The sequence below is a fragment of the Anser cygnoides genome, chromosome 2 (assembly GCF_040182565.1).
Source record: "Anser cygnoides isolate HZ-2024a breed goose chromosome 2, Taihu_goose_T2T_genome, whole genome shotgun sequence".
In the NCBI taxonomy this organism is placed as follows: domain Eukaryota; kingdom Metazoa; phylum Chordata; class Aves; order Anseriformes; family Anatidae; genus Anser; species Anser cygnoides.
In genome coordinates, this window is record NC_089874.1 from 56,097,386 (window position 1) to 56,119,002 (window position 21,617).

At 37.9% G+C, this 21,617-nt stretch overlaps 1 protein-coding gene across 1 annotated transcript in view; it reads right to left on the minus strand.

Moving 5' to 3' along the window:
* The window catches only part of ADCY1 (adenylate cyclase 1), a 168,706-nt gene that overhangs the window by 87,503 nt on the left and 59,586 nt on the right, over nucleotides 1-21,617 (minus strand). The window contains exons 3-4 of the mRNA XM_013197492.3: nucleotides 16,756-16,874; nucleotides 5,857-5,968 (exon numbers count right to left, since the gene is read on the minus strand). Of these exons, the coding sequence (XP_013052946.2) occupies nucleotides 5,857-5,968; nucleotides 16,756-16,874 (231 nt within the window). The remainder of the gene's footprint in view (nucleotides 1-5,856; nucleotides 5,969-16,755; nucleotides 16,875-21,617) is intronic.

A 21,617-nucleotide genomic window follows, 5' to 3' on the forward strand; every position in this document is an offset into this window, starting at 1 on the left:
TGAGATTGCACAAAGCTACTCTGGTTAGCCAAAATTGGAAGAAACTGAGAAACTTCAGAAGCAGCAGCCTGAGCTAAATAAACTAAGCCTGAACAGCATATAAAATCCAACAGAAACTAATGCAAAATCAGTTTTTCTATTGTACACTATTTGACCTACTCATAAGCCTTATGAGAACCTTAACTAACTGCATACATTCAGAAAGATGACTTCCTATTGTTGTGTATGGTCCCAAGGAAACCTCTGCAGATTGGGCAAACTTATCCAAAATGGTTACAGGAGATTTTACTGAGGCTGGCAGCCTGTCACACGTGGGGTCCCCCAGGGATCAGTACCAGGCCCTTTGCTGTTCAACATCATAAATGATCTAGATGATGGTATTGAAAGCACTCTCACCAAGTTTGCAGATGACACTAAACTGGGTGGTGAGGTAGACATGTCAGAAGGGAGAGCCATCTTAGAGAGACCTGGACAGGATGGAAGAGCGAGCAAGCATATCAGAGAGAAATGCAGTTCTGCACCTGGGACAGTATAGCCAAAGAGCCCACTACAGGCTAGGATCTGTGTGGCTGGGGAGCAGACTTGCTGTAGTGGGTTTATGTGGCAAGGTTTGGTAGCAAGGAGCTGCAGGGGTGGCTTCTGTGAGAAGAATCCAGAAGCTGCCCCATGTTAGATAAAAGACAGTTTCAGCAGGCTCCAAAGAGACCCGCCACTGCCCAGAGCTGAGCCAATAAGCGATGTTGTTTGCACCTCTGTGAAAGCAGATTTAAGAAAGGGGAAAACAAACAAACAAACAAACAAAAAAACCTGCTGAACAACAACAGCTGGGAGAGTGAGGAGGGAAAAACAGCCTTGCAGACACCAAGGTCAGTGAGGAAGGAGGGGGAGGAGGTGCTTCAGGCACTGGAGCAGAAGTTCCCCCGAAGGAGGCTGCAGCCTGTGGAGAGGAGCCCACACAGGAGCAGGTGACCTGGCAGGATCTGCTGCCCATGGGGGATCCATGCTGGAGCAGTTTGCTCTTGACAGATGGACCCCATGGTATAGACCCATATTTGGAGCAGTTCTTGAAGAGCTGCTGCCTGTGGGCAGCTCCCACAGGATCAGTTCGGGAAGGATGGCATCCCGTGGGAGGGACCCCACATGGAGCAGGGGAAGAGAGTGACTGAGAAGGAGTGGTGGAGACGAAGTGTTATGGACTGACCGCAACTCCCATTCCCCAGTTCCCCCATGCTGCTCAGGGGGAGGAGGTGGAAGAGGGTGGACGGGGGGAAGAGTTTTTTGGTTTCTTTCCTTTGTTTCTCACTTCTCTAGTTTGTAGGCAATACATTTTACTAATCTCCCTACTCTGAGTCTGTTTTGCCTGTCACAATAATTGTTGAGTGATCTTCCCGTCCTTATCTCAACCCTTGAGGCCTTTGCATGGTATTTTCTCACCCTTTCCCTTTGAGGAGGGGGAGTGTGAGAGTGGTTGTGGTGGAGCTCAGCTGCTCACCTGAATAAAACCACCACAGTTGCTAAAAGGGACCTGTTTTCTCAGTGGACAACAAGCTGAACACGAGTCAGCAGTGCATCACTCCAGCAATGAAGGAAAATCAAATCCTGAGCTCCACTCACAGGGACATAACTAAAAGAAACAGAGATATGATCATCCCATGTTACTTAGTGCTTGTCAGGTTGTCCAGTTCTGGTCCCCACAATTCTAAAAGATGCAGACAGACTGGAGAGGGTCCAAAGGAGGGCTATGAAGATGATCCAATATCTAGAGAACCTGTCCTGCAAGGAAAGACTGAAGGAATTAGCTTTTTTCACCCTGGAGAATAGAAGGCACAGGGTGGATCTCATAACAGTATTCTGGTACTTAAAGTGCAACTACAAAGAGTATGGACGCTCTCTCTTCACAAGGAGCCACATGGAAAATTCAAGGGGAAATGGGTATACGCTGCACTGGGAGAAGCTTCATCTTGATATAAGAATTTTTTTTTACAGTTAAAACAAACAATTATTGGAACAACCTCCCCAGAGACATGGTAGAATCCCCATCACTGGAAGTTTTCAAGAAGCGTTTGGACAGTGTACTGGCTAATATTTTCTAGGTTCCATTTTCCAATGAAACGTCAGACCTGATGTTTCTGGTCCCATCCAACCTGTGCTGTCTTATGATTTTAAAATCAAGGTGCCTAGAGACTGTGACATTACAAGTATTTCAGTAACCAGACATATCAGTGAATCCAGAGGCATTCATTCAACAATGCTATTGTGAAAACATAAAATGTGCCATCATTATGAAAGAGGGAGTTAGGAGAATCTTATCAAGTAGAGATAGAGCGCTGATGGCATTAAACTAGGATGCTACTTAGTGTCTTTGCTAACTATGGTGCATTGTGCAAATTAACTGAAGCAAGAAGCCTTGGGCCCCTTACCAAGGTCAATCTCCTAATAAGAGAGTGAGCCTATCTTAAGAAACTGGTAGAAACTGGTCCTGCAGATGGACAAGAGCCAAGGAGCAACTGAGTCTGTGCAAAGACAAGAGGTCAACTAGCGGTGACGAGGAAGAGTCATCAATCTTCATCCCCATGACCCCCGATGACCACCACCAGAATACACTGCGCAAGCGCAGATGGGAGGAGTTTATGGAAATGACTCCTTGGAACTAATTTTAATACGAAGCGGGGACAGGTTATGAACATGTATAGGTGTATTATGAAACTTCATGCATATGTAACTCTTTACTGCATATAATCAAGGCAAGTTGCCGCGTCAGGCGCGCATGACTTTGGCGGGACTACACCCCGTGCTGCCAAGCGCTGAATAAACATACCTACTTTACAATCTTACTGATTGTGGAGTCCATTTTCCGCAAGTCAATTACAGTGAGTTTTTTCTTATTTTTCTTTTTCTTCTGACAGAGTTCAAAGACTGAATGATTTACAAGGTAAAATAGCCTGTACAAGATGATTGCCTGAATAAACCAAAAAGAAATTACATGATAAAAGTACACAAAATAATTTCTACGGTGAAGAAGATTAGGAATTCTCTTCCCTCTCTATTAACAGAATGTACAAGCAAACTTTCAAATGAGTTGAAAGACAATAAATTGAAATCTAAGGTTTGCCTTCAGAACTCCCTGTCACAAGCTGTAACTAGAGTTGAAGCTAATATGAATCAAAAAATAAATAAATAAATAGAATAGTTATAGCTGCATTTCAAAAAGAGCAAAACTAATCACCTTACAAAATAATAACAAACAGCATACAGGAAGACGGAAGAATCTAATGCCACAATCCACAAATTAGCTTCTAAACACTGGAAGGATAAACTTTAGGATTAAATTGTCCCAGAACTCTCAACAAGTTGGGTGGTTTTTTTTTGTTTTGTTTTTGTTTTTGTTTTTGTTTTTAATGTTTCTCTGAAACACCTGGTACCAGCCAGCTTCAGAACAATGTTGTCAAAAAAGCAAAGACTCACTGTTCTTACAATGTGTCCAAAGTGACAAGAGTCTTCATGAGACTTTCAGCAAATACATGCAGTGTTACACTTTCTGACTTCTGTTGACTTCCCACAATGGTGACAGCAATTTTTAAAGCATTACAGTTGTAAGACAGGACAATTGCTGTACAAAGGGTTGTCACAAACAGTCCTTCGAGTCATCACTGCTTCCTAAGAAGGAGCAGCACATGGTGTGCATGCTCACAGATCACACATTAGAAGTCTCAGGGATCATACCTATCACCATTACACTTTTCTTGAGGTTCCCTGCAGTTTCCTCCCTCATCATTCTGAATACACCACGGCACTGTTTTAAAATAAACATAGTACTCTCATTACACCAAAAAAATAATATCTAGAAGTTGCTTTAACTGGGAAATTAGAATCATTCTGAAAAAATATGGTTCTCAGCACATTTCTTCTGACTTCAGGGGACAACAAGTCTCCCTTTACCACATCAGGAGGCAACAGAGAAACAGGAAAACATTACGTCCTTAATCACAACCCGATGCAGTACAGTAAGAACGAGAAGGACATGTAAACAACAATTCTTCCCCACATAGCTGAAAGAAGATAAATTTATTTTCAGATTTGGAAAGAGAACGTATGCAGGCTGAACAGAAAAGTGAAGTTTTTTAGCTTCTCTGCTGTCTCTGATCTGCTTCTTCCCCACGAAACAACTGACCTCACACCATGAGCCAGTATCTGCTTGTTATCCTTGCTTCAGGTGTCACTAACACCTCCAGTTGTCTGTACCTGGCCAGAACTAAAGGAGCAAGAATGAAGCAATCCCTTGCTTCACTGTCATAACACATAACAGGCATGGGCGTTTTTATGTGCACATTTGTTACGTCACAATACTGATGTGTTATTACACTGCCTTGTGTTTCATGGCTAGGATGACTCTACAAATGACAGCACTGTAAATTTTAAAGACCTTATTAGATGTCTTGTTGCCATATAGAGGAGAAATTCAGTAATGAAATGAAAGTAGGGAGAGCAGCTATTTAAACAGCTATTTAAGACATTTAAGCTCCTGACGATGGTCAGCTACATGGAAGTCCCTTTTATTTCAAATCTATATGTCTCTGAAGTACTCTGGGCAGGAAACCTGTGCTCCCCATGAGGCATTGCCAAATGAGTATGTTACAAATTCATACACCTCCCCTCCCCCCCAATAAAAATCCACATTAATTGCTTCTCTACTCAGCATCTAAATTAATCTTCTGTTAGTCTTCTGTTTTTCTTGTAAAAAGGACACATTTTTCTTGTAAAAAAAAAAATAACATTAGTTCCTTTCTGTTCTGACTTGAACAGAGTGCAAATCAGGACACAGCACTTTTTCAAAAGATACCCCACTTAACTATGGGAGAGAATAGGTCTTCCTCAACCCCAGTATCTTATGAAGCAGAAAGCATCTTTCTACTTGGTGTCCCTGAGAGCCTTTTATCAAGACAGAGCCACAGATTGTCCATAGACTTCAGATCTCTTATGTAGAAGACTATATTGAGAAAAAGTGAGTTTGGACTCAGATGCTATTTATGTTGGGGACCTGAATAAATATGTTCTTCTAGGCTGCTGCATACAGTGGAGAAGCATCACTTATGTAGAGGTGATACTTCTCAACAACGAAGGCTCTGAGGACAAGGTTAGCAAACAAGAGAGATTTGATGAAGTTTTGCTTTGTTCATGGAGAAAACACATTTTTAGCATATTGTTAAGTGTAATTTGAAACCAGCTGTGTGAACTTTTTTAGGAATGTCCATGCCTCTCATTTCTTGTCAAATGCTTGTAGTACTACTAGAGTGCTAGGAGGTACAGGCAAGGGACCTTTCTTTCTCTTTTTCCTTGGGGAATCTGCATAAAGTTAGTGCAATGACCAAATCACACGTATTGGTAATGATATAAATCTCTTTATGCCTACAACAACCTCTGAAAAGTTACCATCATTTCTGTCACGAGTGTTGTCTGTGAATTTGATTCTCTAGCTTCTTATCATCACAGAAAGTAGTTTTATATTGTACCTCAAAAAATGCATATTTTCCATTAATCTGTTTTTTTACATGCAGGATAGACATTTAAATACTGAAATATTCTCCTCATTTTGTGTAAACATGACCAATGAAGAACACCAATGGCCTCCAAAGTAGCACAAGAAAAATATATTTAAATAAAGCAATTTTAACTCCTTTCCTAAACAGTTAGTATAGGCTATTTTTTCTCCAGAATATTAATTTAAAAATGTAAGCTTTAGAAACTCATAACACACAGGGCTAAACCCATCTATTACAGATTTCTAACATATTTAACTCATGTATTGTTATTCAGAAAGGAATTTCAAGTACATTGAAAGAAGAATGTTGTACTTACTGTAGCTAACTCATCAAATTTGCCAAAGAGCTCATTCAGCAGCTTCACCAGCTCTTGGGCAGTACACTGTGATGCCAAACTAGTGAACCCCACAATGTCTGCAAACAAAATGCTGTAAAAAAGGAAGAAGACGCAGAGATATCAGTACAGAAGACATCCTCACGTTCTCATTTTCCTCTTTTATAGCATGATAGGGACCCAAAGCACAGACTCAAGCAAACCATGAAATGCTATCAAAAATGCTACTTAGAATAAAGCCAGCAATGATCTGAAGCAGAGAACTATACACAAGTTGGTACTGATAATTGTGTGCGAACAGGTAACAGAGCAACCATTACACTCTTGGCATGTACAATTACATCAAAAGCTCAACTTTTTAATCATTCAGCACTGACAGTACATTCATGCATCATTTTTCAGTTAAGAGGAAGGTTGTTTTACATACAACTACCTTAATAATTCAGTATGGGTTTCTTGATAATCTTTTAAACATTTAAAAGATTATTTATTAATCCTTCTCAATCAATATTTGATTTAAAACACTGGTAATTCTACACAAAAGTGAAGTCCAATGAAATAACCCACAATACGTAAAGAACATATTATATGCAAGCTAAGATAAAATACGGAATTATTGTTTACTAAGACACATAGTCATAGTTCAGTTATGGTTGTGAACTAATTAATACTGCAGTTAACTACATACATACATTTTGAAGGTAATGTAATAGGCTCAGTTATACGATTACTGTTAAACATTTTTGGCATAAGGGTTTTAAAATATGTAACTATTTTTAAAAAAAAAAAACTTGTGTCACTGCTTTAATATAATATTATTTAAAAATGTAAAATATGTTTCCTGTGTCTGGACAAGGTACAGTGGGTGGAGGCAAGAGTGTGAGTACAAGCCCTGCCCTTTTTTAGAGCAAATTCTGCCATGAAATGTTACAACCATAGCAACTGCTGCATTTCTTTTTAATGGAAGCAGAAATACACATGATCAACCCTCATTTTTCAGCAGGGGTAGTAGGAAACAGTTGCTGAGCAGAGGTTTTACAGAGCCAAAGTGCAACTGTGACTGTGAACCTGCTGCTTCCATGGTCTGTTGCCAATCAGGAGTGGCAGTGCTGGGAAGAGTGAACCCCTGACAAACACATGGAGCCCTGATAGTTTAAAACTGGAATTCAGATTTATTAGTTGGCTTATTTTATTTTAGCTAGCATGCTGACCATTATCTCTTGCATTTCTTCACCAGTTTGTGTCCATCGATTGCTTCTTCCCTTACTACTTGGACTACAAGTGTTCTGGGGCAGTACCAACACTTACCCTTTATTGTACAATGCCTAAAAAATGGAACAGGGTATCTTGGTTTGTAACATGGGGTTTTGACTTTGGAAGTAAATACCTATCTGATGCATTTTATTTTATTTTATTTTATTTTATTTTATTTTATTTATTTTATTTTATTTTATTTATTTTATTTATTTTATTTTATTTTATTTTATTTTTATTTTTATTTTTTCTTCCTGTTATATCCTGCTCAGGTATTTAGAACACAAAGAACATGGAAGGCATTTATTGAGGTGTGGGAAGATCTTACACAGGGAGCAAGAACAGAAGAAAAATTATAATGCTTTTTATGGTCATGGAACACATAAGGGTACTACAGAGAGAAATGATAAGATATACAGTGCCAGAGTTACAGTGATATGCCTGAAGTGTTTCCATAGCAAAACCATATTTTCAAATATATTTAAATTTCTATTTCTTAGCAGAAGACAAAGTAACAATGAAATTACCTTTCCTTTGATTTGGATATATTATTCACATGAAAATAATGTGAGTCTTAAATGGAGGCCATGCCTAACATTGATATACTAAGAAAAGACAAATCAACTGCAGGAGTGACATCAATGTTAAGGCACGTTAATTATTCCTGTAGATGCTCTCATTCAAGAGTAAAGCAGTCTTGGTTCACTGTAATTTAATTGTTAATCACCATGGAGTTTCACATTCTCAGTGAGGATTAAAATAGAGTGACCTATGTCTACCTTATTTATGCATATAAGAATACATATAATGTTATGCTAATACAAAGAGATGCTCCATAGCGATTGCCAAATAATTGTTTTTTGTTTCTTTGTTTTAAAAAAGTGTTAACATATATAGAAACAAGAAACGAGAAGCTACATGTTAGCAATAACTTCTCTTAACAACCATTCAGGGATATGACTCTCCCTGCCTTAATTCCACAGAAAACTTAACAATGGCATTAGGACACTCTGGTGAAAAATCAGCAAAACAATCTCAATTAAACTGTGACTATTAAAGAAAGAAGAGAAATGAAAGTGGAAAGAAAGTGAAAACAACAGATAAAAGTTACTTCTTACTGTCTAATGAGGTGGCCTGCACATGAGTCAAGTGCAGTTCTCCTTTACAAGTGGTGTAACTTTGATGGTTAGCAAAGCTAAATAGTTATAGTGCTAAGTCTGGTGTTGCCTCATTACCCAGGGGCTAAGCAATGCTCTTATTCCTCCATCCCACATCTGAGAGAATGGACCCTGAGGAGCTATCATTCTCTTTTGCTTGTGGACTGTACCAAAACCTCTGCAATCCCATATCCCAGGTGCTTATTATTTGTCCTGTAGTTTTCTGTCATACCAAGTTTTTACCACTAAATTCAAAGGATCAGTCAGGAAGACTGGCTATTCCAGTAAAATCTTAAATTGTTTTGGATTTTAGAAAGACGAGTTATTAGCATCATAAATTCTACTTAAATCTTATATGGGAAATAATCAATTTTTGAGCAGTGCTTTCTCAAACTTTTGCCCTGCTCTTGATTTTAATGTCTGCGTGATGCTGATGTGTTGAAGGAGCAGTGCTGTTCGGGGTTGGAGGTTTGCTTAATCCTAACACTGTCTGCTTGTTTACAAAAGATCAGAGGAGCATATACTGAGTACTACTAAAGTGCAAGACAGAAGCAGCAGGAGAGAAGTTTAAAATATTTTCTTCTGATGGTTTTATTTGAGATGCAAGGCATACTTTTATTACCGGTTGTCTATCTCAAAGTAACAGCTGTGGCTACCCTTTCAATGACTTAAAACCCTCATCATTCCATTAACACCTTCTGCTCATAACTAATTACCACTTGTTGGTACAGTTGGAATTGGGTTAGTATTTCCTTTGTTCTTGAAGCATTTGTAGTTTTGACTGTAGATTTTCTGTGGCTATTTCCTGAAACTTTCCACCCATCTTGATTACACTTTGTAAAATGAGCCTAAAATTAACTTTTTTTTTTTTTTTCCCCTATAATAATATATTAGTTTTAAGATTTTTTAATGTATTAATAGATAGAGTCTAAATACTCCCCAGTGAAAACACTGGCTATCTTTGTAACTTTTGATAGGAAAATTAGCTTTTTTTTTTTTTTTTTTCCAACAGAAAGATACCTGATTTTTCATTAATACTTTTTATACATAAATGGTTTCTTTCAGTTACCAACTTTGCAAACAAAGTTCTTCAAGAGTTTGTCTCATTTCCCACCACTATAGATGCTATGATTCGCCTCTTTCCTTCTGATCTTAGAATATTTCCTTCTTTCTTAATGAAACTCACCTTTCTGAAAAGATAACTTCCTTCTCCAATTACTGTGTAAAGTAGCTGAATCTACATTTACTTATGAACAGTTTCTAGTAGACACACAGACAACACTCGTAATCCCTAATACTCACATAAATTTACCATAAAACTACAAATCCCATGCAATACCACAACAAAGCCTAGATGATAGATAACTGTATCTTTATGTGTAATTTGTGGAACAAATTTGTAATCAGTGAAGATTTTTTTTTTTCAAACTGCTAGTTCTTTACTAGCAGTTTTCTGTTTTTTACGATCTAGTTTTTTACTCCGACTTTTTAGTAGAGGTATCCTAAGGACTTTTAAAAAAAGTTTCCTGGTGAATTTGATTGATAAACAGCTCTCCCTTCCCCCACAACTATTAATTTCTAACTTCTTCTTCTATAGAAAACCTGAATAAAAGCAAGGCAACACTGCACTGAGCAACTTCAGGAATTAAAGAATCACTATGAACAGTCATTTCTCATCTCTCTATCACAAACAAGGAGCTGAGCTTGTTCACATCATTTTCTCATGCTCTGTGACTATCTGGAGCATCTCTGTGTCAATAAGCGCTGAGTAATTCCACCAGAACCTTATGTGTTCCTGCTTTCTCTCATCTGCTCCCCTGATCTCCATGAGCATGTGTAGCCAGCACAGTGACCTGGCAGCCCTACTGCGGCACTCCGAGAAGATGCTGCACCTTGCTAAAATGGAGCATTGAAAGCCTGTGTCTTGGTGTAAGAGATTTAAGCCACTTTCCCACTGAGATTACTGACGGAGCAATACTTTTCTGTGTCTCCTTATGGCATGTACCAAAAAAGAAATCCTGCCAAGTTCCAGAATAGATTTAAGAGCTTGTAGGTGGTAAATGTTCATTGTTAACGGTGCTCTTTAATGTGCCCTTTGTGCTTGAACAGTCCTGCTGGCTTCACTGGAGCCACTTGTATAAACTCAGTGAAATAGGGAGAAGTGATATGGCTTGGGTTTTTTTGATGGTTTGTTTTTATTTTCTGCTTGTGTCTTTTATTTAATTAGAATACATATTAAAGTAAGAGTGATATTTTAATGGCACATGTTGCATCAGAAAGCATCTGTAGGATTTTTTTTCCTATATTTTCCCCTGAAAATCAATCATAAGTGAAAATTATTAGAAAATTTTATCTGTAATTCACTGCAATGATTAAGAAACAAGTGCTCCCCCCCCCAAAAAAAAAAAAAAAACAAAACACAACAACAGAGGATTATTAAAGCTAAAAAAGAAGAAAAGGGGAGGGGGATTTGTTTTTATGTAAAAAAATTCACTGTGAAGCCTTACAAGCTATATATATATATTTATATATTTATATATTTTTATATTTATATATTTTTATATTTTTATATATATATATAAAACCCTGTCTATAGTCTTCATGATCACAGCTTTTTAGCATTGGAATGGGTAATTCAAATTAAATTTTCTTCTGTGTTTTGATGCTTTCTAGAATACAGCACAGATCAGAAATATTTGCATGTAAGTAGCTGTAGACTGTCCTCTGGCCTCATACTGGGTCACAACCACATCTAAATGGCTACAAGGAATAATTTTACTGGTAGCTTTGAAACAGTGCATTGCCTGAAATTATTCTTGTTGCACTGAGACAGTTCTATTTCTCACTTGTAAAAATTAGGTTAAATGAATTTGCTGTAGCAAAGGCCCAAGAAATCACTAACAGATCAATGCTCACTTTGTTTCTTTCTTGAACTATTAATTACAGAGCAGAGTGAATTGTCTGTTCAGATACGATGTCATCCATGCATGTGTTGAAATGGTTCTATTAATATCTAATGGAGTGGGAAAAGTCCTTTTCAAAATACGAAAACAATAAAACATTTTGGGGACTCTACACAGGGCATCTATTTGAGCTGAACCACTACTTGAAATTATTTAGTTGAATTATAGCTACATGGAAAGATTCAGTCAGAACTAGGGTGCTTTTACAGTAGCCACTGTGCATATATATATATATATATATATATATGTATATATATCTCTAAACTCCTCAGCCCTATAGGGCCAGAGAAGGGGTATTAAAAGGAAATATAAACCCTATGTTACTTAACCTGATTTTAAAGAAGAGATGTATCTTTTTATGTTTATTCCTGAGTATCACAGAAGAGCAGGTATATTGGGGAGTCTTCACATGTAAGCTGACATATGGTCCTCACATCCTTCATGGTGACCTTGGCTTGGGTTACCCCTGTAAGATAGTACTTGTGCTATGCTGAAATGGCTCTTCAACTGCATATGAACTACTTTTTTTTCTTTTTCTTTTTTTTTTTTCTTACGAGGATCAGAAGTTATTTTGATTGTGATTATTTTTCCATCCTAAGGCTTGAATCTAATGTTCTCTTGTGGTTCACACTATAATTCTGAAAGTGTATTTATGTTTCATTTTACATTACAGTTTTTTTTTCCTTTTTTTTCCATTTAAAGAATATGCATTAATTTCCTACTGTATAACGATTCTGTCCAAAAACTTTACAAGGTAACAGATGTACAAAAGCCTCACTTCTTCCTCTTTGGCTGACAGAAAAAACATCACATCTTCAAGATTGTTGAATAATGTTCAGGTATTCCACACAAAAAGTAGAAGAAACAGAGATGTATGTAAAGTGAAGAATGTGTTGGGAAAGGACTGATTTTCACCAGATTATCACAGTTCTTTTTGACCTCTTCTTTGGGAGGGTTCCATAGATACATAGTTTCTGATTTAAGCCCTACCCTTTAAAAAGTGAACATGGGGGATTAGCTTATCTGGGAAATATTTCTTGTTCCTTTCTGCACACACACACACATTGATACGAATAAAAACTTTTTCTTGTGCCATTGTCTTGCTTCCAGATGTAAATTTGGGCCTACTGATCTTTCTCTTTTGACATGAAACTGCTGCTGAACAGAGAGCTTCCATGCTCTTCCAAAGTTAATGGATTGTGAGAGAGGGAAAAAAAATATATTTTTTTTCTGTATGTTGTACTTAATTTACAAATAAAGAAAAACATGACAAAACTACCACAAACTTCATATGAGAAACCAAATGTCAGGAAGGGAAAATATACAAGTAAAAGTTATCGAGTTCATTTAAACAAAATTCTAAGATTGGAGCAATTCTTTTAAAAATGAAAAATCTTGAAGAAAAATAAACAATTACAGTGTAAGAAAATAAATATCTCAAGTGGTCAAATGACATTTTAGATTGTGGGCCATCAGTATGTCTTTCTGCAAAGCTCAAGCAGTAAGTGTGAACACAGTGCAAACAAGGATCTGCTTGTATTAGAACTAAATTGTGAAAGTTCAAGCATTGGAACTGGAGGAGCATGGAGGGTTCAAGTTTTCACCCTCTTCACTTCTGGCACTTTCAGTAACAGACATTCCTCGGGTTATGAGTTTATACGTATCTTCCCCAGCAGGTATTTTTCATTATCAAAATGTGTGTGATTTAGAGAAGAAAAGAATTTTTCCCACAAACTACTACTGTTCCTATGGCCCTTCCAAGTTCTTTTGATGACACTGTCATCCATATATAGAGCCATATATTTAGTGCTTTTTTATGGGCTGTATTCACTGATTACCTTAGAACCATCTCAAATGGAAATATAAAGTACGTAAGGCTCCCTCTCTACACAGAAATCTTCAATTGATGTTAAAGGATTTTAATGTTTCTACTGCAGAAAGAAAAATAAAACCCTAGATGAATCCTCATTTTTTTTTTTCAGGTAAATAGTTTTTGTTGGTCATGATTCCTTTCTCCTTTCTCCTTTCTCCTTTCTCCTTTCTCCTTTCTCCTTTCTCCTTTCTCCTTTCTCCTTTCTCCTTTCTCCTTTCTCCTTTCTTCTCCTTTTCCTTTTTCTCCTTTTCCTTTTTTTCCTTTTCCTTTTTTCCTCCTCCTCCTCCTCCTCCTCCTCCTCCTCCTCCTCCTCCTCCTCCTCCTCCTCCTCCTCCTCCTTCTCCTCCTCCTTCTCCTTCTCCTTCTCCTTCTCCTTCTCCTTCTCCTTCTCCTTCTCCTTCTCCTTCTCCTTCTCCTTCTCCTTCTCCTTCTCCTTCTCCTTCTCCTTCTCCTTCTCCTTCTCCTTCTCCTTTTTAATAGATGCAGAGTGGAAAAATCATGCAGTTTACTCATTTCATTCCTATATCCTTCAGTCTATCCATTCTGGAAGATGACGCTCTGACAATCCCAGATATTTGCCAGGAAAAAAAAAAAAAGGGTTGCAATAAAAAAGCATAAATATACAGCATACTTTCTCTTTTCTACTGCCTAGCCTTGGGGTTTGAAACTCCAGGAATTTAGAAATATAGAATGCCTGGTGTGGAAAGGGCAAGTTATGAGAATACAGGGATGGTGTCTTAGATGTGCCCAGTACAGGACTGAACTGCCACTACTAAGAAGAAAAGTTGCTTTCGTCTCCTTAAAAAGGTAAGGTCCACATCTTATTGTTGGCACTGATCCCCAGTTGCACTTCCTGAAGGGATTCTGTAGGACTGTCCTATACACTGGTGTCAGGGTGAAATGTGCAGAGAGTTCCCCTTCCTTGTTCTAATCTGTGGAGTCACACAGCTCTGAGGGCGAAACTGGTATATTGGGACATGCTAGCAACGGCTTGCTAAGTATTTGCTAGGGCAGTATTCCCCCCTTTATCTTTTTTTTGAATTCAATAGTTGCATTACAAACATAAGTTATTGTTGTGGTTTAACCTGGCCAGCAGCTGAACACCACACAGCCGTTCGCTCACCCTCCCCCCTCCCTCTCTGGGATGGCGGAGAGAAACGGGAAAGTGAAGCCTGTGGGTTGGGATAAAGACAGTTTATTAAGACAGGAAAATAATAATAATAATGATAATAGTACTACTAATAATAATGTGTACGGAACAAGTGATGCACAATGCAATTGCTCACCACCCACTGACCGATGCCCAGCCTATCCCTGAGCAGCCGGCCCCCCACCCCGGCTAGCCACCCCTATATATTGTTTAGCATGACGTCAGATGGTATGGAATACCCCTTTGGACAGTTTGGGTCAGCTGTCCTGGGTCTGTCCCCTCCCAGCTCCTGCTGCACCCCTAGCCTGCCTGCTGTCAGGACAGAGAGAGAAGCAGGAAAGTCCTTGGCTTAGTATAAGCACTGCTTTGCAACAATTAAAACATCAGCATGCTATCAACACTCTTCTCATCCTAATCCAAAACATAGCACCCTACTAGCTACTAGGAGGAAAATTAACTCTATCCTAACTGAAACCAGGACAGTTATATAGTTTCTTACTGTATACTTGATGAGAGATTTCCTGTTTTCAGGTCTCTTCCCCAAGGATCTTTCACATTAAAATGAGACCATATCACTTTTTCTCCATTTCCCTCAAAAATGTCTTTCTAATGCCAGAGAATGAATTCATCTCCCTAGAGGAAGTATTCAAGTTCAAAGTCTGATGAACTCTACATAGAAGCAGTATGTGAGCCACAGCAGCTTTACAGGTTATGTGAAATACCATGTCATGCAGAAAAGGACAACTCCTGAGGTTATGTTTCAAAACAGACTTCAGCACAACAAGGAACTCAGAAGCATTATAATCAAGCAGTTCAGTTGCAAAATAATGGAGTTCAAGAAGACTATCCACACTGTAGTCAATGTAAGGACCTATTATGCATGTAAATTATAAATGTACTAACCAGGACAACATTGGCTTGCATTAAGCCTGAATATAAATGCAACAAACAGTGGTATGAACATATTTTGTAACACTGTGATGGCATAACCAGACACAATTTTTTATAGGTATATGAGCAATCTGATCACCAAAGAGACAAACAAAGGCAGTAGGAGGCACCTGAGCAACAAAAACCTGGCAGAGAGCAGACAAGATTAGCACAAGTTACTGCAAATAGGCAGGCCATTGCAAACCAAAGAAAGAAGATCGGCAAGAAATAGAAAAAGAGACAAATAGTGTTGGTGGGGTGACAGTAGTATGAAAGCATGAGACATAAACAAGGAAAAATAGATGAAAAGAAGACAGCTCACTTTCTGGTCTTGAATTCACAAGCCTGATAACCTTGACTTTGGCAACTGAGAACTACCAAAGCCCATAACCAACTATGCCAACTGTGCAGCATCATCTCTGGGGTATTGTACACTTACAGCTAACTTTAAGTTGATGGTTAAAGACCAAGAGATTTTTATATGTAGTGATGATGAATAATATAATGTAAGATTTAATCACTGAAAAAAAATGTGTTTTTAATGAATAAATTCAATAATGCTTATTTTACAGTTTACAAATCTGACCTGATTTGTGAGTCTTCTAAATAATCCCTTTATAGTAATCTGTGATTCCCTGACATAGATAATTTTAGTTGCAGCAGCTTAGTCACTAGGAAGTGGTCTTTGCAAATATTACAGCCAGCTCAATGGGAGACAGGCTGAACCCCAAGAGGAGGTTACTACTTCTGGATAGGTGAGAGGGGAGTTTATGGAGTTTACTCCTTTGCCACATGAGCAGACAGTGAAAATCATATGAGAAGACAGTTCTATGACATCTCCTATTGGAGTTGCACCTTGCTTAGTGCAAGGAAGTTACCTCTTTGAAACTGTTTTCAGTGTGGAGGCACTCGGAGAAAATGTAACTAGAGGAATTATCGTAAAACAACACCATTCAGACAAATCCTTTAGGGAATTTGTTTGGAATGGCAAAGAGAATAGAAAATTATAATGCACTTCGACAACAACCATCATGAATGAGGCCACTTGCACAGTAGTCTGTTACTGAACAAGAACAAGAAGTCAAACTGGGCCTCAGTCAATAACATCTTCTGAAGAGGAATGTTTGTGTGATGGGGACAAACATATTTTCTTAAGTTTACCTCACACTTTCCGTGGTGTTACTCAGAAAAACTATAGTACTAAAAGTAGTTCACCTTACTATCAGGAAAATAAATACAAATGAGTTATTGTTACCATGCAAAATAAACAATTCTATTCACCCAAAATGAAAGATGGTACAAAAAGAATGACTACTCATTTGAAAAGTTTCCTGCCTCCCAGCATTACTATTGAAAGCCATTTATTAAGTCATCATTTTCTCCTGAGACTATTAAGTCTTCCTAGCAGCCCCATTCTCCCCTTTCCCATAAATGACAAATCTTTACTATACTGATTGTTTATTATGTTCCAAGACCTGATCACAACTGCATGTCGCTGTATATTTACTAAACATTCTCTGCTTTAAATTATTTCATGGACTATATCAATCCTACCTAACATTGTCATGCCTTTGAATGTAAATCTTGTGGAAAATCCTTTCAGGAGGCTTCAGGAAATCTTCCTTCATTTCCATTGCAACATTCCTGGGCAAAAGACTCATCAAGAGACGTTCCTGAAAAAAATGTAAACAACATCAGTTTTGTGCTATAGTATGTTGTCTATTATTCAACTGTTTTAAACTAGTAAACTAGACAACCTTTTCCTACTCTAGTCTGCTTCCTGAGAACGTTCTCTGCATAAATAGTATAAACCATTTTTTTCAGACTTCTGCAGCCTGCGAATTCTTTTTAAATATTCTGCACAAAATAAATAAATAAATAAATAAACAAGCTACACAGAAATGGAAGAGGCAGCTTCAAAAATAGATAATTTTCCAAAATTTTCATTAACGTCACAATGTTAGTAGTAGCAACTTTCTTTATCTCTAGTAGCTTTTATCTATCTGAGAAAGAATTTCCAGGATCATTTGCTTATCCTTTTGTGTGTCCTACTTCTGAATCTAATGAAAATGTTACATTACAAGGACTATGACAGCTGGTTATTAAGCAGAGAGAACGGATGACAGAACTATCCACACAGTATGAATCAGCATAACCGTAATAAAGGCACAGTTTTAATGGCATCTTATTGAGTATGGCAATGTCTGTTACAGCCATCTTGTTAACAGAACACATTGGTACAAACCCCTGTTAAAACACATCTCTGCTTGCTGTATCTGCATAGATATTTTAGCATGTGTCACTGACCTGCATAGAAAGGATCTCTATATTTTGGATCTCATCAGTATTGAATATAAAGGCCTATGTAGTTATTCCAAATATTCTGGCCCTGTCACAGGGACCTGTAGAACCTGCAGCAGGTGTTCTTAGGTGTTGTAAGGTGTACTTAGATACCTGTTGAATTTTTCTATTCACACAGAAAACACAATTCAAAATGCAATAGACCTGTTTTTTTTTTTTTTGTTTTGTTTTTGTTTTGCAGTGAGTAGTTACAAGTGTACGCATCAGACCTGCTAGCTTCAGTTCTGGAAACATACTGAAGGAATTCACATAACTGTATCTTATCTGATGATCAGAAGCCACAGGAATGGCAACAGTGAGATATCACATCACATAAGTGTAGAACTTGTTTGAATTACATCATCCTGTTATTTGAATCACATTAAGTAAGGAGCAATAATTAACACTCAGAAGAGGGTATCTGCACAGGCAAATATGCTATATTGCTCACATGCACACATTTACCAGATAGAAACTCCAAATAATACACAAAGGGTTTTTAATTTTACAGTTTCATCTGAAAGATGACAAATTGATTATTTATGTCACTAAGGGATAAGATAAACTTTGCAGAACTGCCACAGTTCTTATTTTAGACTAATGATCCTTCCTGTATTTGTGGCAGTGCATATAGACTTGAGGCTAGAGATCACTAATTAAGCCTATTTCCTATTGTTTTCACTCATATATAACGAATATTGCAGAATATGTTGAAATTAAATATTTGTGAATTTCAAGTTAACCAAATAGTCTTACCAATAGATCTTGGTAAGAAATGATAAATTACTACAATTTTTATGTTAATTTAATTAAATATTCTTACACCTCTGCAGAAGAATTATATAATGCAGGTTAAAATCCAAAACAACAACAGCAAAATGGTCAGGAGTAGATCTTACGAGGTTCTGTTGCTCACATATTTACTGTTTTAACTGAATTATACTGTCGCTGTAAAATAAGCTGATGGCTTATTAGAAAATAGAGAATCCACAAAAGAAAGACATTTGGACTGACAAATTCTGTGGTGCTTGACATAGTAGAAACTCCAAAGGATACTGGAATCTCAGAAATATTATCCTGGGTGCCAATTTTCTGATGTCTGACAAGGACAATTTATTCACTGCAGCTTCTTTTTAAGTGAGGGTCTTAAATAAGATCTTGAAATGGCTACGTAAATTCCTGAACTGTTATAGAAAACGTGGGGTTTCAATTTCTGTTTCCTAAGTCACACTAAAACAAAGCAACAAACAAAAATTATATTGACAGACCCTTAGCGACTAATGCTCACTGAATAGCACTTCTACGGCCTGTCAACACAATTACAGTACAGGAGATGAATAAAAAATCACAGATAACTTCTGCAGTACATGGCGAACAACACAAGACAAGGAAGTAATAATCATTGCTGTTAAGGCAGCACTGCAGCGCTGCAGGATGAAGCACTTCACACCTTTGAAACCTGTTGCTGCCAGACCTGCTAAGGAAGGCTACAAAAATGGTGGTTCCTATACATTTTGGTTTGAATATTACAATACCTGAAGGGAGCTTTACAAAAATCCTAAACATGAAATTGTGATGATTTGCTTTTTTTTTTTTTTCATTATAGAAGGAAAAGAAAAAAAGTAATGAATTACTGAGGAAGACTTGTGGAATCTTTACTGTGGAATAATTGTAGAGTCTTTACAAAGAGGGTTAGCAGCCTCAAACTCAACAAGCAAGGAAAGACTCAGCCATGGCATTTTGAAAGGACAGCTACTGCTGTCCTTTCAGGCCAAGAAAGGAATCAGCAGTGTGGCTCTAAAGAATAGTCACTACAGAACAGACTGGAAAAGATAAGAAAGAAACCCAGACTGGAAAGTATCAAAGCACTGAATATAAATGAAAGACAACATCTAATTTTATTTAAAAAAACAAACAAACAAACAAAACTCTTTTATTTTGGGCAATATCTCATCTGTCAAGCAAAGTGGCATTGTCTTCCAGGTCACCATAAGGGATGATTAGATCTCAGAGGTTTGGAAATGTAAAACTGACTTTGTGAATACCAAATACTGCTGTTGGAAGGCTTGGGAAATTGCTCTTGTCTGGATCTCTGTTCAGCAAGTCCTACCATCATTGACTGATTTTTCATTTGCTCCTATATGGCTGATCTGATTGAAAAAATAATCTGAACACCAGACCAAAAGGAAAACTAGATGTGCATGGCTGCATAGTGAATTGAATGGAACAAGTGACAGTACTGAAGCAAGGCCAGTTACACTTGTAGTGACATTCATGCCTGGGTGGCTGTCACCTCTGATGGAGATGGGTGGTGACAGAAAAAAAAAGCAAGAGTCAGACAGGGATCACTAATCAATTAGCAACAGCTTTGACTAGAATAAACCAACACTCATGTGGCAGAACTTCTTTTTAGTGACAACTGAAGTTGTATTGTGGAAGCCTCAACATGTGGCATATTCCAAAATACAGGGGCTAGTAGAGAGAAAAATGTTTCCACATTTTCATCTTTCTCATTGATCTACAATACAGCTTAAGCTTTCAACAGCTAGTTTCTAATCAGAAAATTAAATCTTGACACTGTGAACAACATCTGCTATCTTAGGAATTTGTACTCTCTCTTCCTGATATAAATCTTCACTCAGCATTAATATGATCTAAGGTGAAATCACAAAAAAAAAAAATCTTTTATGAGATTGTAATTATCTGAAAATGATTTTGCGTTCCCTGCAGAAATCCCACTAAGAAAAGACACTAACAGATTAGGACCTACAACCCCTTCATTCACTGTGTTTTTCATTAAATTTTTATTTTAAACTGTCAGATGTAGCCTGGGATTTGTAATGCCAAACTGGTCTGCCTCTGCCAATTGTCCTATCCCTATTAATGAGAATTTATGTACCACTAATGAAGACTTAGTTAAATTTGAATAGAACACAACTTAAAAAATTTCATTCTTCCACAGCAATAAAGCATTGTTGAAAATAAGAAGGAATAAATCCATTCCTCTGACTTCAAGTCAAGTCAAAATGTGCATACTAAACCAATCAGGAATTGCTCAGTGATACCTTGGCACAATTCAACAAGTAAAGAATATCCTGAGTTAGAAGACACCCACAAGGATCATTGAGTCCCACTCATGGCTACACACAAGACCACCCAAAAATCAAACTATACATCTAAGAGCGCTGTCAAATGCTTCTTGAACTCTGGTTGGTGCTGTGACCACTTCCCTGGGGAGCCTCTTCCAGTGCCCAATGAGCATCTCAATGAAGAACCTTTTTCTAATATCCAATCTGAACCTCTCCTGATTCAGTTTCACACTGTTCCCCTGTTGCTGGTCATGAGAGAGATCAGCACCTTTAGTCTCTTTTCTAATCAGAACAAACCAAGTGACCTCAGCCACTCCTCAAATGTCTTCCCCTCTAGACCCTTCACCATCTTTGCAGCCCTCCTTTGGACACTCTGTAGTGGTTTTATACCCTTCTTATATGGTGGCACACAGAACTGCACTTGAGGTGAAGCTGCACCAGTGCAGAGCAGAGTGGGGCAATCACTCCCCTCAATCAGCTAGCAATGGTGTGCCTGATGCAACCCAGGATACAGTTGGCCTTTTTGACTGCCAGGGAACACTGTTGAGTCATATACAACTTTCCATCAGCCAGAACCCCCAGATCCCTTTCCACGGGGCTGCTCTCTAGCCTCTTCTCCTTGAGTTGGTACATAAATCCAGGGTTGCCCCATCCCAGGTACAGAATCCAACACTTACTCTTGTTGAACTTCACATGATAGGTGAGCACCCAGCCCTCTAATTTGCTAGGCCTCTCTACCATCAGGGCATTCAACAGCTCCTCCTAATTTAATGTCATCTGCAAACTTACATTCAAGTCCTGCATCCAAACCATTTATTAAAACATTAAAGAGAAATGGCCCTAAAATGGGGACTTGCAAAATGCCACTAGTGATGGGCTGCCAACCTGATGCAACCCCATTTACTACAACTGTTTGTGTCCAACTCGTCAGCCAATTGTTCACCCCTCATATTATATTTTTAACTAGTAGTATGCTGGACATTTTGT